Below are 27,001 nucleotides of genomic sequence, written 5' to 3'. Positions count from 1 at the left end.
TGACTGGGGGGCCTCTACCACCAGTACAAAACCCCTTTGTGAATCAGGCCCGATGGCCACAGATTTAGGGCACCATACTCTATCTGAAGATACTGTCAAGAACGGTGTTTACGTGATGCCTATGTTTTGCTGGGAGTTTCAGTTCTTCGCATTACTGATGCAACAGTACTGCATCCTGTCGGCCTCTGAGAACTAACCTCTATTTTTTCTCTCTTCCAATAGATGAATACTGTAACAGACGGTGACTGGTTATACAGCACAAAGAGATTGTGTAGCATAGATTTCAACATCCCAGGACCTCCTCAAGACACTGGCATTAGGGAGGTAAGTGACCCCTACAATGGATGCTTATGTGCCTCTTTTAAAGTGACAAATGGTTTCATAGGGTGACGGGACAAGGCATGTGGAACAACCGAAATATCAAGGGGGTGCCAGGAGATATATTGTGGGACAACCAAAACCCAGCAGTCACCAAAGGGATCCACAGCAGAGTCACATTCAACATTGTGAGAGTTCCAGTTGACCAACTAGAACTAGGGGGCCCATTAGTATGGCGGAAGGCCCGCCACCGCCAGCAGTGCGGTGGCGGGCCCTCTGCCATCTGATTGCTCATTTCCCCCGCCACATTACGATGGCGGGGGGATTTGTTCTGCAAGTGTGGAGGGTGCAAAGACTGCCCGCCACTCTTCCGCCACAGACAATCGTTAGGATTGCCTGGCGGAGTGGACCTGGGAAATGGTGGCGGTAGCTAGCAGGCACCGCCCGCCTAATTACAATGCTGGCGTCAGTCAGCCTTTCCATGATGGTGAAACCGCCATGGAAAGGCTGGCGGGGATTGGGTTTGGGGTGTCTTGGAGGAAGGTGTTGCTGCACGGGGGATACCCATGGTACCCCCTGCATTTCCCTGCACTGTATGGCAGGCACTGCGTGGTGCCTGCCACGGAGTGCAGGAAAATGCACAGCATTACATTTTGACATTGCGTACTGTGCTGCAGCCAGCAGCACCATCCGCAATGTCAAATCCCCTAAATGCGCCCGCCTTACTGGGGGGCGCATCGTAATTGCAGTGGTGGGACCACCGCATGACTGGCGGGCGATCCCAAACACCTCAACGATGGCGGGCGGACTCATGTACGCCCAGCATCTTAATGAGCCCCTTGACAGATTTGAACCCCTGATTGCTTGCTTTTTTAACTTCCATGAATTTTACTAAATTGTTTTGCTTTTGTAACTTTCATGAATCTTATCAAATTGTAATTAACTTTTAAATATATGCTGTTTTGTCGCTTTTATGATTTTAAATGTAATCGAATAAAGCTTGTTTTGACTTGAGCCCCTAGGTTCTGCTGGTTCACATGGGGTTTGAGTGCCTAATGAACAGCTAAGGAGAACATTCTACTTGCATCGTGTGTAGTGGTTATGGATTTTATTTTTATTTAGACAGTAGCATTTACTTTGTTATTTGTAGGGTATACACAGGGCAAATAGAAGTATGCAATTGTGTGACGATTTTCGCATAATTATAGATTTGCCAAATAATCTATAATTTGCCTCATAATCTGCAGATTTTTAACAAAAAAAATATTTCTAGCTCAAAAGGATAAAAAGTTACTAACAATGCAGCGACAACTGTTGTCACGTACTAGAAGGCCCTTTGCAATACTGGACTGGTCACCTTTCTGTTGCTCTTTGCTATATTTGGGTGTTAAACTGGTTCTGGTGAGGGGCAACCAATGCCCAGGCTGCGTTACCAAGTTTAAAAATGACAAAATAATGAAGTAATACTATGAAAAAATGTGACGCATTATGCTACATAATTTGCCTTTTCTTGCCGCATAATTTACTAAACCTTGCCGCCTAATTTATCCCTCTCCTGCCGCATACTTCCAGTGGCCTTGGGCATACATAGTGTATAGGCTACTATCAGTAGGTTACGCATCAAGCTACCCGCTGCTGACATGGTGTCAAATTCCATTCCTGGTATTGCAACCTTGTTAAGTTCTGTGCTGTTGTGTTTTGTATTGCGCTGTATTGCACTACAATACTTATCTAATGCTTCTCACCCCTTAGAACACCACAAATGTTTCAGCTTGCAGTGGGTTCCTTTTTTGGAGTGTGTGATTGGAACATGTTCATGTAGTATGTCTTACATGGTCAAAGACATGCCTCAAACATTGTGCAATATTTCCCACTGTGATTAAGAATGAAGTATTGCAGAGTGTGAGAATACATGCACATGTGACGTACGTTGGTGCGACAAAGACATACAGTAAAGCAGCACGGTTGCCCCACCTAGTCACTGACAAATTAAATGACCATGTTTGTAGTTCCATAGACTGCTTCAGCACGGATGAGGAGAGACAGTGTTTCACTATCTAGCTGCCACGGTTCACTGACACATCAATGTCAAAAATATCGATGCCAAAAATATTGATGAAAAAAATATAGACAAAAAAATATCGACTCCTATTCTTAAACAGGTAAGTACAAATATATCGACTAAAAAATATTGATGTAAAAAATATAAACGTATGCAATATCGACTTTTATATAAATATAAAATAAAATGATATATATTAAATATATTAAATATTACCTTTAATTTGAACAAAATAAAATAAATGTAATATACATTTTAATAAAATATAACAAATAAACTTAATAAAAAAAGATAAACACCTGCTGGTCACTGCAGCAGATACCTGTTTGACTCCACCAGGCCACTGTGGCTAGAACGCGAGGGGCAACTGCCCTCACGCGGGACTGCTGGCGGCCATTACAAAGCGGCTGCGATTTAGGCCCCCAGGCGAAGGCCTCAGAGAATCGCTATAACTAATGCTGGAGCGCAGCAGAGAGACGCAAATAAACGAGCAAAGAACTATTGTGGAACACCGGAACATTTTCCTTTTTTGAGAGGGAGCATATCTAAACACCCCTCCCTCCTTGTGGAAAGTTCACTGCCCGACTAACATGGCCTGAGAGACCGCAGCCCGCTTTCTGGGAGTGGGCCTGCACCATACTCCTACTTAGCAGAGTCATTCCACGACACTGGAAGAGTGAGACCCTCTGGATAAAAGTGGAGACTGGCTGGGTGTGCGGTGGGGGTCCCCGACCATATCCTAACGCCTGTACCCGGAGACGAACCACACCATGACGAAGCCAAAGGGGGCTGCAGCCTCCGTCCAGTCTAATAAAAGGGATAAATACGAGGTTCCGTGACAGCTGACCTTAGAGGAGGGGACGCAGGAAGAAGACACAACCACAGAAGAACCGTCCCTTAGCTCATTCATGGCGGCGATACAGGCAGTGGGGACAAATCTAGAAACCAAAATTGACAAGGTCACGATCTAGATGAACCTCATGAGAGCTGACATGCGGAAAACGTCTGACAGAGTCAGTGTAACAGAAGAACATATAGGGAAGCTGCAGTCTATGACGCGTAAGTTGGAGGAACGGGTTCAAAAATTGGTCCACCAACATAAAGAAATGGCGCTACATCTGGACAATCAGGAAGGAAGGGCCCGCTGCTACTGGGTGGTGGGGATGCCTGAAGGGGCAGAAGGCCCAGACATGGATCTCTTCCTTGAAGACCTTATCATGCATCACCTTAAGCCCAAGAGACTGTTGCCGTTATTCTCAGTGGAAAGGGCGCACAGAGCCCCAATCCTCAAGCCGAAACCCGGAGCACCCCCCACCCCCCCGGACCATCATTGCACGTATTTTGAATTTCTGTGATCAGGACTCAATTCTGCACACGGACAGGGTCACTGGCGACCTCTCCTATGATAAAGCGATGATCCGATTCTTCCCGGACTTTCCTCTGAAGGCACAGCGAGAGAGGCAATCCTTGGAAGGGATAAAACGAGCTCTTAGAGACTCGGGACTCAAGTATATGATGTTTTTCCCCGCCAAGCTAAATGTTGGTGATGGTGGTTCTTCATGACGCCAGAAGAGGCCCAACAATGGCTAGATGAGGGCCCCTCCCGGGGGGCGCATCGCCGGCGGGAAGAGGCAGACAGCAGAGCTGTTGGCCAACGCTCCAAGGACTCATCGAATTGGCGTGGGGAAAAGGTGCAAACCGCATCGAGATCCAGAAGATCTCTCTCCGTAAGTCCTGGCAGTGACAAGGCACGCACTGGGAAATGAAAAGACTTCATGTACTCTACTGGTCTGTAATTATCTCCTTGTCTTTTTTCGGGGTGCAGGGGAGGGAGGGTTCCTTCCTATGAACATAATATGCTCTTCTCTGCTATTTAGCACAATGGACTGACATAATGCTGGATGGACTATATGGACTATGGACTTCCGAATATAGTACTAACCCTCAATGGTGTAAGCGTGAAACTGCGGGCCCAGGCGGAGGAGGCGTGTTAGGTGCTGGCGCCTCGCAACCCTACATGTGGTATCTAGTTATTGGGATGATAGGCGCTCTGCTATTGGGGATGTGGGTAGTTTTAGACCTACGAGGCAGGGTTGCAGGGAGGGGGGAACTGTAACTCGTTGGGGTAGTGAGAAGGGTTTTGTTACCTTTTTTAGTAGTCATGATCTCAGAACTATCGTTTTGTCCCAACAGGATTGAGAAATACACCTCTATGCTTACATTACTGGTCCATGTGCACAAAGACTGGGGGGTAGAATATTCTCCTAGAGATAATGTACGTCTGCAACATGAACTTATTTAGTTGTTATTGTTATTACAGTTAATGATCTCGAACACTGGGACACAGTCATTATGGGAACATGTTTACACTCAACCTCAGCTATCCAGTCTGTAACAGAGACCCACACTCTGTATGACTTCACCTGATCCAATGGCACAACGCACTTCAACACCAACGTTGTCGTTCCTCACATGGAATGTCAATGGGCTGCGGGACAAAATAAAGCGAGGGTTGGTGCTGCAATACATGAAACGCAAGACCCCAGCAGTCACACTGTTGCAGGAAACACATTTAGTAGGGTCCATGTGTAAAGCACTGGACTGACGGGGGTTCCAGCTAATAGTACACTCAGAGTTTACCTCAGGGTCCCTAGGGGTGGGAATCCTCGTTAGAAAGCAATTCCCTCTCATTGTTCACCGCTCTTTCAAAGATGAACAGGGCCGCTTTGCCGCAACTTCGATCCAATGGGAAGGTTGTTTACTTAATTTAGTTACTGTCTATATCCTACCCGCCCTACACTCATCAGCCCTGCAGGGCCTGGGCAAGTTCCTACTTGCACTGCCAGAGAGGGACTTGATATTGGGGGCGACTTTAACATGGCAATAAATGGCGCAATGGACCGTACCCCCACCCGACCCCAGCACCGTCTTAGATTACACCTGGCTGAATTCTTAAGAGCACATGGTTTACTGGATATATGGCGGTTCCAAAACCCACACCAGAGACAATATACTTTTCACTCAGGGCCTCAGCCTTTCACGCATAGACTACATTATCACGGCAACGGATAACATGGGGAGGTTTGGAGCAGTCTCACATTTGCCCAGAAGGATCTCAGATCATTCATCGGTGATGACGGAGGTTTGAACACACAGCCCTACCCAGCGTCGTATGTACCCCATATACCCGGGATTCCTACTCAATCCTAAGATCAAGAAGGGCTTAATAACCGCAACAATGCAATACTTCCAAGAAAATTAGACACTGGTCTTCTCTCCGCTAAGTCTGTGGGAGGCGTATAAACCAGTCTTCCGTGGGCGTGCCATCTCCCTGATCGAAAGTCATAAAAAAGAAAAGAAAAATGACATAGAGGCCTTAGAACAGAAGGTGCAGCTCTTGGAGTCTCAACTTGCTAGAGACCCCTCTGACACCAACACACATGGTCTGTGCGTTAAACAACAGGAATATAGGGAATACCTTTGGGCGAATGCTAAAACTCGCATAATGCAGTCTAGCACAGGATCTATGAATCTGGGACAAAGCTGGCAAACTTCTTCCTGGTTAGATAGGAGGGAGCGAGCGAATAGATAGATAGTGCTGATCCGATCGGAGAACAGTGACATAAAGTCAGACCCACCTGAGATAGGGACAGTACTAGCAGCACACTATGAACAGGTATACACATCCACAAACACAACTACAGTCCAGGAAGCACTTTCATTCCTTAAAGATATCCATATGCCAAGACTCACGCCTGAGAAGGCCAACAGGCTTGAGGCGGACATTATAGAGGATGAGCTCAAGGTAGCCATCTACAAGATACAGTCAGGTAAAGCCAGCGGCCCCAATGGCATCCCAATAAAATTATATAAACCCACGGCGGATAGGGTAGCCCCTGATATGTTGAAAATGTATGAGGCAATTAGAGCCCAAGGAGAACTCCTTAGAGATCAGTGATTGGCCACCAAATGGGATATGGACGACACTGACTGGCAGGATATGACTGCATCACCTTAGAGGACCGACTATTAACTGACTATTTGGACAAAAAAGCAACTTTACTCACCTACAGGAAAATTACTAATAATCAGACTGATCCCCTCGCCGACTCAGGATGGTTTGGCAGACAGAGATCGGGGATATGGATGACACTGACTGGCAGGATGCGACTGCATTCTCCTGGCAGCCTCCTTTAGACTACGGTTGGTACAGCTGAAAATACTACACAGGACCTGTTACGCACGAGTGACACTGCATAAGATAGGAAGAACCCCTGACCCGCACTGCCTACGTCTATGTGGTGAAATAGGTACATTCTATCACACTCTGTGGGAATGCTCACAGCTTACACCTTACTGGGCAGCAGTGATGGACACTATTACAGAGGTCAGTGAGAAACAAGATCAGCTCGATCCTAAATGCTGCCTTCCGAATGTATGGGAGCCTACAAACCTTAACCACGCTGAACGTCACTGGTCAATGACGGGAATGATGATTGCCAAACGAAAAATAGTGTAGAAATGAGGGACGGCACATGCTCCAACTCTACTTGAGTGGCGTAGGGATATGGTCATGGCGGCCGAGAAGGCTACAGACAGTCACAGAGGATGTCCAAAGAAATGGGGAAGAGTATGGGGCAAATACAATGCCTACAGAGGGAACATATGTACACCTCCGGTATTGGATCATGATTCGGATGATGAGATTTATTACTACTGAGGTCATTGAAACTATACTGTCTTTGTTTGTAATGTTTACCGATAGACTGTGTACAACTGTTATCTCGATTGTAAGAAATGTATATGCATATTGTGCTTGCTTTCTAATAAAAACGCTTTAAAAAATAAAAAAAATAGAAAATAAAAAACATAAACATAATTATTTATGCATATATATTTACTTTAAAACAATGAATAAACTATTAGTTTTAATTTATGTTAAAAGATTAAAAAACAACGTTCTATAATAAATTAAAACGTTAAAGTGTTGGATAGCAGAGAGGTAAAAATAACTATTTCCATTCCAGTGAGTGCAACAGTAGGGTAAGTGTTTTATAACGGAGTACTTACATTTACTATTTCAACTCCAATGAGTACAACCGTAGGGAAATTGTTGGATAGCGGAAGGGTAGCATTTACGATTCCCACTCCAGTGAGTGCAACAATAGGGAAAGTGTTGCGTAACGGAGAGGCAAAGATTACTATTCCCACTCAAATAAGTGCAACAGTAGGGAAAGTTTTGGATAGAGGAGAGGCAAAAATTACTATTCACACTCCAACAGTTATATATATAGTTATATATATATATAGGTTTGTTATATATATATATATATATATATATATATATATATATATATATATATATATATATATATCTTTATAAACATTTTTTGTATATAAATAAATAAATAATATTTAAAAAAGATGTAAATCAAAAATATTAAATATATAAAAACATATTACAATATTATTTACATAGAAAAAATATCTACATATATTATATATATAAAAAATAAATACATTAAAAATTATTATTTTAAAACTAGAAAATACTTACAAACAAAAACATTAATTAATACATGCATTTATGTATTTTATTTCACAATTAACATAATTAATATTCAATTAGGAAAATATGATTAATACAAATAAACTAATAAACATTAGTTAACTACACACACTATAACACTATAATGTCCCCAACACACCTGAATTAAACTATAAAATAATAAAACGCATTTTTAAATTGAAAACTATTACCATTAACAATTAATTATAAAGTAATTAACAGTTATTTAATATCCACCCTTTACCCCATTACAAATAAAAACAACACACAAAAAAATAAACAATTACCCAAAATAAATATCAAATAATTAACAACTATATAATAACTAATTAAATACAAATTACTTTCCACCCTTTACCCCTATAAACACCACAACACACCCCTATAATTAATTACACAATTACCATAATAAATGTTTAATTAACAAATAATTATTAATAAAAAATTAACTACTTAACACCTTTTACCCCTATAAGCCCGAAAACACACACCTAAAACGAATTATACAATTTCCATGATTAATTAACAAATAATTAATTATAATTAGTTAACAACCAACTATTAATTAGTTAATTAAAAAATAAATTACTTCCCACCTTTTGCACCTATAAACACCAAAACACACACCTAAAATTAATTACACAATTACCATAATTAATTACCAATTAATTAATTAAAGTTAATTAACAACCAACTATTAATTATTTATTTAATACATAAATTCTTTCCCACCCTTTATACCTACAAACACCACAACACACACCTAAAATTAATCACACAATTATCATAATTACCATTTCATGAATTAAAATTAACAACCAATTATTGATTCATTAATATTACATTACTTCACACATTTAACACCATAACATCTCAGTTGAACAAATATTAATAAATAAAAAGGAATCAATTAATTTAACAATTAAATTACTTCCCACCCTATTCCCCTATAAACCTACAACCTACTTCGGAACTAAAAACGCAAAATTCAATTAAACAAAAATTAATAACTACAATAAATTTAACACATATAATAAAAATAAAAACAATTCTTATACAGAAATACATCACATACATTTAAAATATTCACTAAAATACATAACATTAATAAAAAATCGATATTTTTAACAACTATATTTTTACAAACGAACATTAAACACTTCTATTTTTTTACACTGATATTACTTACCTAAAATCGATATTCTTGACCACGATATTTTGTCTGACGATATTTCTGACCCACGATATTTTTACCTCGATGTTTTTGCAAGTCGATATTTTTTCCTCAATATTTTTACTCTGCACTCCTTGCATCTAAGAGAGCAGCTCTCATGCATGGCCAGCTACTGCAGTAGGAGGACCTCTTTACTACACAGGGCTGTCTTGGGAAATATACTTGGCGCCTGCTAGACAATGCAGGAGAACCCGGCTCTGACTCAAATTTGAAGCAGTATGTTGTGTGCTGAGACTCCTGTGACTGAAATAATGCAAGCATTGACTCCACTCGCAAATTGAGTGAATAAATATCTAAAGGGAAACATGGAGCAACATCGGAGATCTTTAAAAAAACATCCTAATGTGTACCAAAGTGCAAGGTGGATTAAATAAATGGATCACCTTGGACTGGAAATGGGCAACTCTTAGAAAGTCTACTTCAATGGCTTGCATCCCAGAGATCTCAACACCGGTGGAAAAACAGAGATCATCTGGTTACCACTGACCTGGTTGTGGTTGCAAGTTAGGGTCGTCTCTGTATACCTAATGGAACTGTTATCCCTCAGTAATTGCCCCCAAGTGGGGTGGTCAGCGTAAGCATTTTATATCCCAATGCTCACGGTCAAGATTACTTTTAATCATATTAGAGCCATACAAATGGTAGCACCCAAAGACCTGGAGCGACTCTAGGTTTCAGGTGAGATTGGCTCCAGATGTTGGAATGGCTTTATATCAGAAATAAAAGGTATATGGACTTTCTTGCAGTGGTGCTTAACCATAGTGGGGAGGACTAACCACTGGAGGCAACACTTAAAAACCTTGGCATGTGGACAACCCTCAGTTTCCTATGGCCAGCGAGAGGAAGATAAAGAATGTGAGGTATTCTCCCTGCCCATTCTTGATGTTGATAAATGGTGGAGTACATAGAGGGATGAAGTGTTTCTCAGGCCACAAGTTTGACACATCAAAAGGCACAAGTTCTTAGCAGCCCCTGTGGTACTTGTTGATTTTTCGGTTTCTGATACTTTCAATAATTTGAACCATCATCAGGACAGATTTGTACATTTGTTTTCTTAGCAAACAGAAAGCATTTTTGGCTTGGTGTCCCACTGAGCAGAGCAGGCACAGTCAGGCATAGAGCATGTAAGTAGGCTTGCAAGAAACAGTCTCCACCTAGGATTTTCACACACACGCTTTGAGTATTTTCCCTTTTCCTATGTATCTTGGCTGCACTTACTCAGTGCTGTTTTTTTTTACTTGTCTCATTTTCTGCAGTGGTGGGGCCATCTGGGACCTTGTACCTTGTATGCTGTGCTGGTGTCTTTGTCTTTGTTGTGCAGGGGCATTGACTGTTTTTTCAACATGTTCCAGGTAGGCTTTGTGCACGATTTTTAGGCTTAGTCTTGGTGTTAGGGGTCTAGTGGCGTCCACTGTTGGGGCCTGTGTTTGGTCTCATGGTCACAGGTTCAAATCCCAGCAAGTTTACTCAGCCTTTCATCCTTCTCAGGTCGATAGATGGGTACCATTGAGTTGGGTCATCTGTTATTCAGTGCCAAGATATCCTTCCAGGCGAACGTGCACTTTACTTTAGTAGACCTATTCTCTTTCATGTTACACACTCTCTGGTGTATCCCCCTGAAATCTAATGGCGTTGGTACTGGTTCCAGACCTTGAGCCCTAATCAGGCGAGATACTTGCTTTGAATTGGAGGATCCGAGCAAACTAGATCAGAAAGCCAGATTGAGCGGCCTCTACCTGAGATTTTGACTCAGAGGTATAGGACAGGCTAGACAGGACAGGTCAGGACAGGTTTGATGCCCCCCCCCCCCCCCCAAGCGCCTTGAGACCCTCTGGGTGAGTAGTGCGCTATACAAATTTCTTGATTGATTGATTGATTGATTGAGTGGTGCCTGGGTATGCATGCCACAACCTGAGGCAGATATTTGATAAACCATAAATGAATTTGTGTTGGTTACTTGAGGATGGTGACAGCTACAGGGACTGTGCTTCATGCAGGAAACCAACAGTTTGTGCTCACACCATGTTAAACTCACACACCATGCACTGAGAGGAGTCAAAGGCACTAGTTACTGGGGACTGAAGAGGTTTTACAATGAGAGCTAGTACCCCATCTTCTGGGGATGCAAGTAAAAAGGCATGTACCCCCATGAATTATCAAGGCTACCACCATAGTCTATTGGTCTCAAGGAAGCAATGCCATCGTGGAAAAATACAAGGTAACACCAACGTAAGGTAAAAGAGGCAGGTTTCCGGCTGAGCACACATTGAACGGACATTCATGCGGATAATGCTTACTCAAAGGGCACCCCACTGAAAGCATAGTTCACAAAGCCATCAATGATTTTGCTTTAAATAACATGTCTAAGAATCAATACACTATGGACTTTACAGCTTCCTCAAATCCGATGTTGCATTTTGTTTTTGCATATACTGGAAAATAGAGTTATGCCTCATCAGCAAGGATCCTCAGGTCAACCCTAGTTATGTTGACTTATTTAATGATTGTATGTATTACCAATGCACCCGTTTCATAATAGTTTACTTCACAGAGAGCATATAGCAGAAATGCAAATGAAGTATGAACTTAATTAAATACATGACGGGTACAGAGACATCATGAATTATCATGAAGCGCTGGTGAGAGTTGATTGCAGAGTTCCTGGGTTGGGGTGATGGTTATGGACCATTACCCCCAGGTCCCTTATGTCCTCGTCCCATTCATTAACATATTGGAGATAACCCTCTCCCGACAGAAAAAAAGAGTAGAGGCATGCTGGGACCCTAATACTGCCCCTCCAACCGGGAGTACATAAGCAGTACTTACCCAGAATCCCGTCTATTCTTTTTTTCTGTCTGTCGACAGAAGTTTGCTGTGGATGCTGGTTCTGCTCCTGCTGGGCTTGGGTGGCTTCCCTCTCTTGGTACTCCCCGTCCGGCTGCCTGGCTGTTCGGTCGGGGTGTTGGCTGTCCTGCTTCCTGGCCTGCCGGGCTTGCTGGGAGGCTGGTTTCTTCCTGGATTGTGGATTCTTGGGTGCTCCGGACCTTTGCGGCTGGTGCGCTGGCCTCAGGGTCTCTTCCGGGTCATAGAGCGTCTTCCTGGAGCCTGGCTGTGAGGAAGTCACGCTGTGTTTGCTCCTGACTGTCTGCCCGGCCCTGGCGTGGTTCCAGTGGTGCGACTTGGGCTGGTGTGAGGGGGGGGGGCCCTTGTTGGCGTTGTGGAGTGGGTTGCACTGGCCTCCCTCCCGGGTAAGTCCCGCTAGCGGTTTTCTTTGCTCTACCATGCTGTGTGATACACCTGTTGCGTTTTGCGGGCAGGTCCGGATATTACAGCTTCCTGTGGCTTTGGTGTGGCGGGCCCCTGTACTGCATGGGTTTGGGTCCCGCCTCCGGCTCCTTTCTTGGTCTTGTGCACCACTTTCCTCCGTGGCATGGTTCTGTGTTGTGTTGCAGGTCCCTGTCCGGCGGGGGTTCTGCCAACTGGATTGTATGTTAGTATTTCTATGCCTCTGGTGGCTCAGGACAAGGGTTCAGCTCCTGTCTATGCTGTCGGGATATTCTGTGCACAATGTATGGTTCAGATGGGGCGCTCTTCTTTTGTTGCGACCTCTCTGTTTCAGTGGCTTGGTGTCATTCTTCCTGGCCCTTCTGGTTGTTGGACTGGGGGAGTCTCCTGGGGATGCCGGGGTTTGAACCTGGGACCTCATGCTTGCCTTGCATGCACTCTGCCTCTGACCTACACCCCGGTCGGTGCACTCCCGGCTATCCTGCGTGCTGGTGCTGTGCTACTGGTTTGATTTTCACTTGGGCTGCCTGGCTCCGGTGGTGTTGGGGTGTGTGGCTCCTTGCTCTGCCTTCGGCCGGTTTACCGGCTGTATGTCTGGGTCCTTCTCCTTCTGCTGGGGTTTGTGCCTATGGCAGTGGGGCGCTCCTTCTGGCTCCTGCCTTGCTGCTTGGCTGCCGGTTTTTTTCCGCTGACTTTTCGGGTTGGGGCATGGCGTCGGCTTCCTGTGCCTTCTGCCGGCTTAGATTGGGGTGCTTCCTGCTGGGGCTGGTCTGCTCCTCGTGGGTGGCTTTCTGCGGTCTCCGGGGTCTGCTGCCCTGGTCGGTTGCTCCTTGGTGGGGGCTGTGCTTCTGTGGGTGCTCGTTCTGCTTGCGCTGCTCCTCTTGGGGAGCGTCCTGTCGGGGCTACTATCCCCCTCCTTCTTGGTTCGCATCTTGCGGGCTCCTCTCCCTCGCGCTGCTCCTGACATGCTCTGCCCAGTTCGGGTGCACCATTGGTTGGGACTGTGCTTCTCTGTTCTGCCTGGTTGCTCCGGGCTGTGGCCTCCGCCCCCGCTTGCGGTGTGTGGTCTGGGGGGGTGGTCGCGGTTTTTTCCCTTGTTCCTGGCGGCCCTCGACCGGGTGGCTTGCATGATGTGGCCCGCCGCTACCTATTCCGGCTCCACGTCACTGCTCTCCACCCGTGGTCTGAGTGGTGGGTGTTTTCTGTTTCCGCCACGGGCCTTCTTCCTTTAGGTCGCTGCCTTCGGGTTGTGCCCTTGCTTCTGGCCTTGCGTGCTTTTGCATTTTGCTCCGAGCCTTGTTGGGGGTTTCTCCTCTCTGTTGGGTTTGTTTGCTGCTTCTCTGGCTGTTGGCATTCACTCTTCTGTTTGGTGGCCTGCCTCGGGTTGACATAGGTTCCTGTCGCCTCTGTGGTGGCTGGTTCCTTTTTTTGCTGGCTCTGTCTGTGCTTGCTCCTGGGGTTCCCTGTGTTGTTGGGGTCTTCCTGCCTGCTTGCTTCCGCCTTGCCCTCTGCTGCTCTTGTGTCGGGGTCGCCTCTCGCTTCCTCGGTGGCGGCCTGTTGGGGTTGCGCTTCTGTTTTCCCCCTTCTTCAGGTTCCTCTGTTGCTCCCTGACCCCGGCTGGTGGTGGGTTGGTGTTCCGACTCCTGGGGGGCTGCATGGGGAGGGTCATGTTGGCTCCCCTGGGTTCCTGTTTGCCTGCCGCGGCTTTTCCCCGCTTTTTTTTCTGTGCCTCTGCGTCCCTCCTTCTCGGGGTGTTCCGGGGGCAGGTTTCATGGCCTGGCGTTGGTTGTGCTGCGTCTGCCCCATTTTTTCAGGTGGCCTTGCCTCCACTGCGAGCTGGCTGTTGTGTTGTGGCCTTTGCTCCGCTTACGTTTCTGGTTGTGTGCTTCCGCTTCCTGGCTTCGGCTTATTTGGTTGGTGTTTTGGTGTGCGATGGCTTCTTGTTCCTGGCTTTGTTCTTCCCGTCCCTTGGGAGGAGCTTGGTCCCTCTTGCGGCTTCCTGGTGTCTTGCCTGGTGCTCTCTGGGGTGCTCCACCTGTGCCCGGGTGGTTCGAACTGCCTTGGGTGAGCCTGTTCTGTTCTCCTTTGCTCCAGGCCTGGGGCTTCGGGTGTTGTCCCGGGGCCTTCTGTGTGCTTGGCTGCTACTGCTCTTGTTTGCTCCTGCCCTGGCTCTTCCTGTGCTTGCCTTTGGCTTGCTACGGGTGTTTCCTGCCTGCCCCTCCTTGTTCTACCTGTCTTCCTGCCTCGTTTGTTCCCGGTTGGGGACTCCTGTGGGGGCCTGGTGCGGCTTCTCTAGCTAGGGTTGTTGGGCACCTGTTTTTCTTTTCTGTGGTATCCCCCCCGCCCATGGGTTGTTTTTTCCCTGGGGTTCGTGCCGCTGCTGTTTGGGCTTGACTGTCTTTTGCTGCTGCTGTGTCCTTGGCGGGCGCCTGTTTCCCCTCTTCTGTGGGTATGCCAGGTGCTGTAGGCTTCGTCTGTGCCCTGGTGTGTTTGTTCCCTGGGGGGGTTCTGGTCTTGTCTGGTTCCCATGCTGGGTGCCTGGCTGGTTGTCTGCTGGGGCTTTACGCTCCTTAGTGTTGGTCTTCTTTTTGGACTCTGCGTCCTTGCCTGGGCACTCTTTTGTGTCTTGATGGGGCGCTCTGCGGTTGTGGCTGCGTCCTGATGGGTCCTTCGGGGCCTTCTCCTGCCGGCGGTTCGATTCCCGGGCTAGTTTTGCCTGTGTTGGACCTGTGTGGGATCCTGTGGCTCCGGGTCTGCCGGCTTCCTGCTGGTTCTGGTTGTCCTTGGGCCCTCCCTCCTGGGCCTCCTGGTTGTTTCGGCCTCCTCTTTGGGGTGTTTTGCTGGGCGTTTCCTGGTTGAGGTGTCCTGGTTCGCTTCTGCATCCCTTGCTTCTCCGGGCTTTGTTCCCGATGTAGGTCTGTTTGGGTGCCCCCCCTCTCTAGTTGGGGTGCGGTTACGTGGTGCTCTTGCCTGGGTGGGGTCCTCCCTCCTAGCTGCGGGTTGTCTGGGGTTTCCTGCTACCTGGCCCTCTGCCTTCGCTGCTTCCTCTGGCTTACGCTTGGGCGGTTTCCTCCCGGCCTTCTGTGTGGCCCGGCGGTGGTGTGCTGGGGGTTCCCTGTTCCTCCCTGCCTCTTGCTCTGGCCTGGGCGCTGCGTGGGCTCCTTCTGGGGTTTGGTTGGGTCTGTGGGTCCTCCTGCGTGGTCGGGTTGCCTGGCTCTGGTCCTGGCTTCCTGGTTCCTTTGGCGTTTGTTGCCCTGGTTTATGCTGTTTTCTTGGCTCTTCTCCGGCTTTGCTGGAGTCGGGCCTTGTGGGCTTTTGGTCTGGGTGCTGTGCGCCCTGGGTCTGTTTCTTTTTTCGGCTGCTCCTGCCCTTGCTGCTTGCTTGCCCTGGGTGTGGAGTTCCTGTACGGGCCTCTGCTGTGTTGGCACCTGTTTTTTTTTTGCCCTCTGTGCCTGGTGTGGGGGCTGCTGGGTACTCCTGGTTGCTCTGGACTCCGTCCTGCTTTGTTTTCCCTCCCTTTTGGGGTTGGGGGTTTTCTGGGGGTTGTGACCTGTGGCTCTGTCCCCGCCCTTGTTGGGCTTGTTCATTGTGGGTTTCCGGTCTTGTTGGCCTCTCCTTTGTTGGTCGGCTTTCGGCTGGTGCTTCTGGGGGCGTCTCTGGCCTGTGGTCTTTGGGTTGGTTTCCTCTACCCCTGCTGTTCTGGGTTTGTTGGCCTTTGTGGTTTGATTGGTGGCCTCCTTCCCTGTGGGGTCTTTTGCATCGCTAGGTTTGGTAGGGTGGGCCGGTTTCTGGCCTGTGCTTTCCTCCTTCCTTGTTGGTCTGGGTGCTTGTGCCTTCGCTCTGTTGGCCGGTCTTGGCTTCTTTCTTTGGACTTCTTCGAGGCACTCGCGGTTTGCTCCATGTCTTTGTGGTTGACGTGTCCTGTGTGCCTTCCCGTTCTGAGCTGGGCGGCCTTGTCTGGTGGGTTGCTTGGCCGTGTCCTTTGGGTCTTGGTTCCGGCTGCTCTGTCTCCGGTTTCTGTGGTTGGGGGCCTCCTTGTTGGAGCCCTGGCCTTCTGTTTTTTGGGTTGTCTCCGGTCCTTGTTTTGGCCCTGCTGTCCTGGGCTGCGGCTCGGTCGTTTCTTGCGGTTTCCTTTCCTCCTTCTCGGTGCTCCCTTGGGTTGCTGCTTTTGTTGTGGTTTCCTGGATATGCTTGTGGATGCGGAAGGCCGGTTTTCTGCTTTGGTATTCTCCAATATGTTAATGAATGGGAAGAGTACATAAGAGACCTGGGGGTACTGTTCTATTACTTAACGTTAATCTTCATTACCCCAGGTCCCGTTGTCCTAGTCCCATTCATGCGCCCCTCCCTCCCTCCTCCAGGCCGGCCTTCCTGTCTGGGCTTGGTTGTACAGACGGGATCCTGGGTAAGTACTGCTTATGTACTCCCGGTGGGTGGGGAGTATTAGGGTCCCAGCATGCCTCTGCTCTTTTTTTCTGTCGGTAGATGGTTATCCCCAATATGTTAATGAATGGGATAGGACAACAGGACCTGGGGTAATGAAGATTAGCGGTAAGTAATAGAGCATTTTTGTTCCAGCTGCTTGTAGTGATGCTTTATGAACTGAAGGTACTCAGTGAACCACGTGACTTGAAGATTAGATCAAGGTTTGCAGGTGGTTCTCAGATGAGCCAAGCAGTCCATGCAGGAGGTTATCCACGTATTTTGGTTTGGGACGGAACACTCCAGGTCATTCAGGAGAGGGGGCGTCGAGAATGGAGCTCAGAGATCCATGTGTCCTCAGGGATTTTTTTCAATTGGCGTAAGTTGGTCGGGTTGTAGGTGGTGCAAGCAACAGCAAATGAGCGAGTGGCCTGTCTAGGCGAGCGGGTTAGGCTTGTCTACTGCAAAGTTGGTAAAATTGGTGAAATTAGGTTTGAGGACATGTTCGTGCATGTGGGTGGGATCATCCACCTGATGAGTGAGTCCCAAAATGCTGGGTATTCCAGGAGAGTGGTGGGCCTCTAGGTGGAAGTTGAGGTCGCCAAGCAGAAAGAAGGAATTGAACATGAGGGCCAGAAGGGTGATGAGGTCTAAAAGAGTGGAGCTGAAATTAGATCTGGGCCTGGAGGGCAGTAGAGTAGAGCTCTTCCAAAGGTTGTGGTGATTTAGGTGCTGGATTTGAAGGCCATGTGTTCTAGCCAGTCGCTGGTGTAGACCGAGGTGATGGAGCAGTTAATTTCCTCACGGTAGATGATGGTGAGTCTGCCTCTGGATTTGTTGATTCTGTCTTCTCTTGAGATTTTGTACTTGGGGTGGAGCGGTGGTCATTGTTATGTCCAGAATGGAATCTGGGTTAAACCAGGTTTCTCTGCGGAATAGGTGGTATGGAGAGAGGCCGATGCAAAAGATCCCAGACTTCTAAGGCATGCTTGACAAGTGAGTGGGTGTTGAGGAGTATGCAGGTGAAGGTGAGATGTGTGTGAGTGCATGGCAGTGTCCTTTAAGAATCATTTGCATGGCCGCTAGGAGAGAGGATTTCTGGTTGCCCACCAACTGTAAGACTTAGACTTCTGGCCATTTTTTGAAATTGTCTTAGTAGTTAATTATTTTTTTCTTTCAATTTAATGGAGCTGGCAAACTAAGTTCAGTGTGTTAACTCTAATATTTCATATCATAAATTATAGTGAGAAAATCCCACATAAATAATGTAAATAGATTCTTTTAGTATATGAATAATAATCTCATAGACACAACTGCATATTAGGAGCTCCAAGTTCCAAATGTTTCCCGAAAATGTATTGCTTTTCAGAGGAGTATTAAACTCTAAAATATTCCAAAACTCCACCCCTAATCAGGAGCTATAACAGCTTCAGGGCAGCACCTTGGCACTCTAGAACGTAAAGGTATTACTGATCATGGAGCTAGATCTAACATATCATGTACTGTTAAGAAGACATAGGGGCCCATTAGGATGTCGGGCGGATTGCCCCCGCCAGGCTGGCGGTAGCCACCGCCAGCTTGGCGGTGGCAATCCGCCCGACATCCTCACTCGTTTCCCCCCGCCATATTAGTATGGCGGGGGGACCTCGGCGGACAGAAAGACCGTCCGCCGCTTTTCCGCCCCGGTCGCCTTGCGGCCGGGGCGGAAAAGGAATAATATGGTGGCGGTGTCTATCAGACACCGCCAGCCATATTATGATGGGCATTTTACAATGCCGTGCCGCCACGGAAAGGTATGTGGTCTTCACTTTGGGGGACCCCTGCGGGCCCCCAAAGTGAAGGAGGGGTGGGGGGGCACACAGGGGTACCCGTGGTACCCCCCTGCATTTGCATATACAATGCGGTAGGCACCGGGCAGTGCCTGCCGCATTGTGTATGCAAATGCATACATTAATTTATGGCATTGTGGCAGGCGGTGCAGAGAGCACCGCCCGCCACAATGTTATAAATGCAGGATGCGTCCGCCACTGTGGCGGCCGCATCCTAATACCACCCACGGGACCCCCGCCCTTATGGGGGGCGGTCCCAATCCCCGACAGGATGGCGGGCGGGGAAAGTCCGCCCGCCATCCTAATGACCCCCATAATATCGAAGTAAAAATATAGAAAGGACATAATATCGAATTAAAAATATAGAATGGACAAAATATCGATGGACACAATATAGTGGTTAAAAATATCGAATTGAAGGTAAGGAATATCGATTGTCAAAATATCGAATTCAAAATATCGAAGTATATAATATAGGCATTAAAATATTTAATAATATAGAATTTTTTAAGCGTTTTGTATGTTAGTGTATGTGTGAAAAGTGTATATTATTTTTGTAATGTATGTTTAATTTTTTTTAAGTAATGAATTTTAGGTTATTTAATTTTAGCACAATTTACTTCTGTAGCGGGTTGTGAGTTTATAGGAGAATAGGATGGGAAGTAATTTAATTATATTAAATTAAATATTAATTTTTAGCAATTATTAATTATTTTTAATTTAATTTTGCATTTTCGTTCTGTAGCGGGTTGTGGGTTTATAAGGGAATAGGGCGGGAAGTAATTTTATTGTAATTAATTAAATATTTTTATTTATTTATTGGTATTTATTTTGTATTATTGTTATATAATTTTTAATTGTCATGAATTTCTATTAATTGGAAATTATTTGTATTAATTGATTAATTGATAATTATATTAATTTTATTAATTTATTATCCATAGCGGGTTGTGGGTTTATAGGGGAATAGGGTGGGAAGTAATTTAATTGTACTTAACTAAATATTTTTATTTATTTATTGGTATTGATTTTTTATTTATTGTAAATACGTTTTTAATTGGTAATTAATTTTTATCAATTAGTAATTCATTTTTATTAATTAATTATTTGATAATTATGATGATTTTATAAATTTATTTTCCATAGAAGGTTGTGGGTTTATAGGGGAATAGGCTGGGAAGTAATGTAATTGTAATTAATTACATATCAAAAATACTTTTTGTGTATTGATATTTAATTTACTGTTAACTAATATTAATCGGTATTGATTTTATTAATAATTCGTTTTTGTTATTGAAAATTAATTAGTTGTTAATTATGAATAGGTAATGGATTTTTACTAACTAATATTTATTTGTATATCTATTTAACTAAGTATTACATAATATTAATTTGGTAATTAATTGTAATTTATGTTTTATTGGTATTGTTATTTAATTTATTTTTAATAATATATTAAATCATTACTTTCCCTACTGTTAAACTCACTGGAGTGTAAATAGTAATTCTTACCCCTACGCTATCCAACGCTTTCCCTACTGTTGCACTCACTGGAGTGGGAATAGTAATTTTTACCCCTACGCTCTCCAACGCTTTCCCTACTGTTGCACTCACTGGAGTGGGAATAGTAATTCTTACCCCTACGCTATCCAACGCTTTCCCTACTGTTGCACTCACTGGAGTGGGAATAGTAATTTTTACCCCTACGCTATCCAACACTTTCCCTACTGTTGCACTCACTGGAGTGGGAATAGTTTTTTTTACCCTACCTCTATCCAACGCTTTCCCTACTGTTGCACTCACTGGAGTTGGAATAGTAATTTTTACTCCTACGCTATCCAACACTTTCCCTACTGTTGCACTCTCTGGAGTGGGAATAGTAATTTTTACCCTCCCTCTATCCAACTCTTTCCCTACTGTTGCACTCAATGGAGTGTGAATAGTAATTTTTACCCCTACGCTATCCAACGCTTTCCCTACTGTTGCACTCACTGGAGTGGGGATAGTAATTTTTACCCCTACGCTATCCAACGCTTTCCCTACTGTTGCACTCACTGGAGTGGGAATAGTAATTTTTACCCCTACGCTAAGCATGGGCGAATTTTGCGAATCTCGCGTTCGCGAATTTTGTGGATTTGCGAACTCGCAATCCGCGAATTCCCGCGAATTTGCGGATTTTTTTTTTTTGTGTTCGCGCGTGTTTCTGCCAGTTCGCGAGGGTTTTTACAATTTCGCAATTTGCGAACTTACCTGTCGGGTCGCAAGTTTTGCGAACTTGTTGTTTCTACGTGTCCAGCCTGTTTGGGACACTCTTCTTCATCACTGCCACTCTCTGTCACCACTGCCACTCTCTGACTACTCATGCCACCCTCTGGCCCACCCATGCCACCCTCTGTTTCATCACCACACCCTCTGGTTGTCCAGTGTACATTATTTTCGGCAAAGCAAAGCACACCTTCCCTGCCTCAAGTGACCTGAATTAATTTGGGGCTGATTAATGTGTCACAGAATATTTTTTTAGCTGGCACCTGCTTCCTTAGTGCTTCCTGATTAGTGATCTTTTGCACTTGCTAAGTGCTTTCATTGTTGCAAAATTAGTTACAACACCTGCCCTGCCCCAACTGACAATAATGAATTAGGGGCTGATTAATGGATTTTAACTTCCAGCCTGGCTCCTGCTTGTCTCCCTTAGCTGTAATTCAGGACCTTTGTGGCATATGTGTAACTATTCTGAGGTTCAGAGCAGGGTAACATAATAGTTGCAACTGGCAACTGAACTCTGGAGGGGCCCCTCAGGAAGCACTACAGGAAATGGCTACTAATGATGAGCCTGAACTTTTGAACCTGGTAAGTAGTTTCAGTTTTGCTAAGATCGTATTTCTGCAATTTAGCACTTACTCGCGGGGTGCGAAGTTGTACTGGCAAGCCGCGAACTCACGCGAACAGTGCGAGCAAGCCATAAAATCCGCTGCTCGCGGATTTGCGGATTTTGCGGGAGATTCGCGGATCTCGCGGATTGCGAATTTACCGAAAATCCGCAAAATCCGCGAGCGAAACGGATTTTCCGCCCATGCTTACCCTACGCTATCCAACGCTTTCCCTACTGTTGCACTCACTGGAGTGAGAATAGAAATGTTTACCCCTACGCTATCCAACGCTTTCCCTACTGTTGCAGTCTCTCAAGTGGGAATAGTAATTTTTACCCTCCCGCTATCCAACGCTTTCCCTACTGTTGCACTCACTGGAGTGGGAATAGTAATTTTTACCCTTACGCTATCCAACACTTTCCCTACTGTTGTACTCCTTTGAGTGGGAATAGCAATTCTTACCCTCCCCCTATCTAATGCTTTCCCTACTGTTGCACTCACTGTAGTGGGAAGAGTAATTTTTACCCTCCCACTATCCAACGCTTTCACTACTGTTGCACTCTCTGGAGTGGGAATAGTAATTTTTACCCCTACGCTATCCAACGCTTTCCCTACTGTTGCACTCACTGGAGTGGTAATAGTAAATTTTACCCTCCCGCTATCCTACGGTAAAAATATTGTATATTTTTTTATTAATATTACGTTCATATATATACAAATTGTATGTTTTTTAACTTACATTAATTATTTATTAATTTTAACGTTATTTAAGTATTTCAAGTATGTTTAAGTTAATTATATTTATTATTTCATTAATTTTCAATTACTTTTAAGACATTAAAAAAAATCGATATTTTGACTAACTATATTTTTTACAACAATATTTTTGATTCAATATTTTTGTACTTGCCTGTTTGGAGATAGGAATTCGATATTTTTGCATTCTATATTTTTTCCTCGATATTTTGGTAATTCTATATTTGTGTAATCGATAATATGTCAGTGATCCTCATGTACTCCATGCCAAGAGTATTTACCCTCCCAATGACAGGAACAAACAGTTCTTTTGATAAAACAGGATTTGGACACATTTTCAATTCTTATACATCTAATAGTGTTCTATTTCTTACAGTGATATAGGCAAGAAGTTCATAGAAGCTATGAAAACGTATGGCAAACCACACACATTAAAATCATGAATCCCCTGAGACAAACACACACTTGCTATATATCCGCATGATAAGAAGGTGCTGCCAAGTGCTCACCATGTATCTAAATGTTAGGCATCAATCCTTTCTGGCAGTAGGGCTGGGTATTAACTTGAGATGGAGGCACTGTTCTTTGGCTTCTTTATCCAAGGGGCCAAAACCAGGGTTATAAGCAGTCGGACGAAGGGCGTATAAGTTTCTATGCCGGCACCAATCCTTGACGAGTATGTGATTATATGGAGGTGCCACTTTGGCACAATCAGGGCACATAAAACAACTCAAAGATAGGGTTTTGGCCCCTTGTAGGATTATCAGACATGAGAGCCTTAGGCCTCATTCATAAGCATGTACTGAGGGACAGAGATAGTTCACATGCAGAAATAAGCGTAGACAAAGAAAAATTTTGACCTGAATGGACAAGGTTGAGGCCGAAATATGTTTGCAACATAGGAGTGGATAGATGACTCATTCTTCTTCATCTGGTATCTACACATGAAATATATTTTAACCCTACCTAGGGTACCCTACATGTGAATGAGATCTGCACAACTGCATAATTCTCAGTAGCAACTGTAAGGAAAGAATATGCATAATGTATCTAAGGCTTCCAGTCTTTTAGATTGTAATATTTCTGCTCATCAGTAGTTCATATTTATTATTAAAATAGAAGAAAATGGAAGCTCGGGCCCGGTTTTGTTATTGGCGGTCAGGGCGTTTTCCCGCCAGGCCAACAGAGTAAATTTCTCCATTGCCTTGGTGGAGGTACCATTTTTTTTTTACTGTCCCTCACTGCCAGGGCTTGCCTGGTGGTGATGGACAGTAAACAAAACAGCTATATCTCTGACATGTAGCTGATTATCCAACAGCCCTCACTCCATTGGGCCGTCAGAGAAATTTAGCTATGGCGGTGATGGAGTAGTCCCTACTGTAGCCAAACTAATAGGCCCGCCTGCATCTGAATAGTGCTGGTGATGCATCGCCATTGAAATGGATCAAATTATCCACGAACATATAAATTAGGCCCTATATCTCCTGTATGACTACCAGACCAATAGTTGTGCAGAAAGACGGCTTTGGTATTGAAGAGTCCTGAGGTTTTCTAATTAACTTTACATGAAAGTTGCCCTACAATACTAATGTTTTTAGCTTGGTATGTATTACATAAGATTTATTGCAGCATTAAACACCCCATTGAAGTGAGTACATTTATTGATTCACAATTTTGGAAAAACGTTAGTTGCATTTTTTAAATAGGGATTAACAATGATACAATAAGCAAAAAAAAGTTTAAAAAAATATATAATAGCCGTTGCATACTAGTTATAGTGTATTTGGTCCTACAGCCCATCTGTATAAAGTAGGATTTATGATATTTCACTTCTGTATGTATTAGTACGAAATAAATTAAATGAAGTAAACTGCACATGCATTAAAGATTTTAGGAGATAATAACAGGTATGCTTTTTTCTTTCGGGGTCGCTAAGGAACAAAAAATATTTGTTCATCAACATTTCTTTTTCTTCTTTTTCAGATCAGTTTTATTGATGTATCAGACTGGAATAGACAACAAGCAAAGCCGCCAGAGGTTAGATTTCTCAGCTAGCAGTTTATTGTTGATTTCTATCCTAAAATCTTTCTTTTAAAGGGGCGTAGGCTGCCAGCTGGACTGGATAAAGATTTGCAACATTCTTTTATTAAGCAGTTGGGAGTATTTTATTCCGTATAATAATGACTTTACAAATGTCCTTTTAATGCTTTTCTTCTGCCTTCTTTCTTTACTAATTATGTCTGATGCCCTCTATCGCACTTCCTTATAGCTCGATATGTTTATCCTTACCCCCAAACACCTTCTTTCCCAAATATCTTTTTACAAGAGCACCTATTCTACTCTGTTCACATTTTATGTTAATTGTTTTCTCTCTCTATCTTTGTTTTTCACTTATCTTTTTTTATGATCGCCTCCCTTCGATCCCTTTCCAACACCCATGCTGGAAATATATTTTTTGTTATTTAAGAAAATATCAATATGTTGTAAAAGAATCATCTGATTTGAGCATGTAAAACTGTTATTATTTTTATTGTTCACAACTTACTTGTTGAAATTTGATGTTCTTATTGTAATCCAGAAAACATGACAATGCAACAAACAATACAATTGAAAAATAAAACATGGCAGACAGTTTCACATTGGTCAAATTTGGGTAGTATACTTGGGATTGATAGTACGTTGTTTAATAATTAGTACATTACTCAAATTCTCACCCAATATGTCAGACATTTTGAAGAAAAAAATAATCTTTATTATCACCCGTGTTCTTAGCATTTATAGAACATAGGGATGAGTCCAGAGATGCTTGCAAAATGGCACCATTTGATCTATACATTATTCCTTTATAACTTTCCATTGTTACTATATAATTAATCGAATCACTATGTGCATGAATGGAGGTTCACTTTTATTAATGCCATGCGTGTCGAACGTCAGTCCAGAAGGATTAGATCCATGACACATTTTCAGGATAACTACTATCTAAATGATTGACCATTTTGGTTCTTAGAATGTAAATGTATCTTGTGGATAGTAGGTAAATCTGGCATAGACCCGGTTCTGTATTCGACTCCCCGGGTTTACACAATGGGGCTGATTCACAGAACTAACTTAAGACAAAATCCTAAACGTACTACTTTTGGTATTCACAGAAGTTAGGATTTTGTCTTAAGTTTGTCTTAAGACAAACTTAAGACAGACTTAAGACAAAATCCTAACTTAAGTCTGTCTTAAGACAAACTTAAGACAAAATCCTAACTTCTGTGAATACCAAAAGTAGTAAGTTTAGGATTTTGTCTTAAGTTAGTTCTGTGAATCAGGCCCAATATACCTGTTTTCTGTCACCGAAGAAGAGGTTTGCCATCTGAGGAGGTCATTGTAAATGCAATTTTCACTCTTGAGAAATCGTGTAAAAGTGCCACCCACCATTACATTCCTATGAAATTTTCTTTACCACATATGTGTCAATGATCCCCGAGGTTTGAGCAGAATAAGAATGCAGGGCTGTGCAACACCAAACAATTCTAACCCATGGACTATATGGGAGTTGGAAATCTAGGTTGTATTTCCAACTGCTCTTAATAGAGATCATTATATCTCTATAGCGTGCATACTGTACTCCAGAAGAATAGATGGAGTAAACAAACACTGTCAAGTTGCCAAAGATCCAAATGATTGACCACAATTGAAGATTTGCTTGTCTTGTCCCAGATGTGAAATATATATGTATATACATATTAATAGGCAGAGGTGCTACCTTAACCTCGTGCCTCAACATCGCCATAGGTCAGCAATATCTTCCATCACTTTTACTACCCTGCATATCGCTAGTAAAGGGTGTGGGTACATGGTGGTTGGCATGTTGCCATATCATGGTGAGTTTTCTAGTATTGAAGGTAATTAGATATTAGGTCTGTAGTAAATCAACGTTTATTCAAGCAATAATATGTCTTTGATCAGTGCAAAGGACAATCTTGCATCAGAAAGTCTTGTGTATGTGTTTTATTGTTAATTCCAAGTTAAAATTCGTAAAATTCCACGCTAATTTCATAAATTCGTATGTGGACTCAGATTCACAGCAAACGTGTTTCGTGGAAGAATCCACTTCATCAGCCCCACGTTATGTAAATTGGCAATTTTTCCAATGTTAAGGATTCTTTGTTGTTGGCAACAGCACATCCGTGTTCCTAGCCCATGGTGAATCAGTGAATTCAGGAGGGTAAATGTGTAGGAGGTTGTGTATTGCACTGGCTACCTAAACTCTGTTACCCTTCTTCGATTTTACATATCATGGGGAGTGTACGGATGTAGCATGTTTGATGTGTGCATGTAGGATGATGACTGTTTGGATGTATGATGGTAGGTGTGTTGGCCTGTGATGATGGCAATGTGGGCATTCGATAATGGGTATATGGATGTACATTCGTGGGTGTGGGTGTGTTAACCTGGCTGTTTGGTTGTCTGAAAGTGGTGTGTGGAGACATGCTAGTGCTTATGCAGACATATAAAGGTGGTTGTGAGATTTTATATAATATTGGGTGGGGGCCATATGGGGTGTGTGTTGTTGTATAATAGTGGGTGTAGAAGACTATGAAGATGGGTGGGCTAGAATATTAAGGGAGGTATTCTAGCCTAGGATGTAGATTTTATATTTTAGAA

At 44.0% G+C, this 27,001-nt stretch overlaps 1 protein-coding gene across 1 annotated transcript in view; it reads left to right on the top strand.

Annotated features, from left to right (window-relative positions):
• The first annotated feature begins 222 nt into the window (after positions 1 to 222).
• LOC147689136 (uncharacterized) overlaps positions 223 to 27,001 on the top strand; it is a 270,996-nt gene continuing 244,217 nt past the window's right edge. The window contains exons 1-2 of the mRNA XM_086939872.1: positions 223 to 324; positions 24,326 to 24,379. Coding sequence (XP_086795998.1) covers positions 223 to 324; positions 24,326 to 24,379 — 156 coding nt within the window. The remainder of the gene's footprint in view (positions 325 to 24,325; positions 24,380 to 27,001) is intronic.

The sequence above is a fragment of the Lissotriton vulgaris genome, chromosome 10 (genome assembly GCF_964263255.1).
Source record: "Lissotriton vulgaris chromosome 10, aLisVul1.2, whole genome shotgun sequence".
NCBI classification, from domain to species: domain Eukaryota; kingdom Metazoa; phylum Chordata; class Amphibia; order Caudata; family Salamandridae; genus Lissotriton; species Lissotriton vulgaris.
The sequence above is the reverse complement of the archived record's forward strand: the minus strand, read 5'-3'. Positions and strand labels throughout refer to the sequence as shown.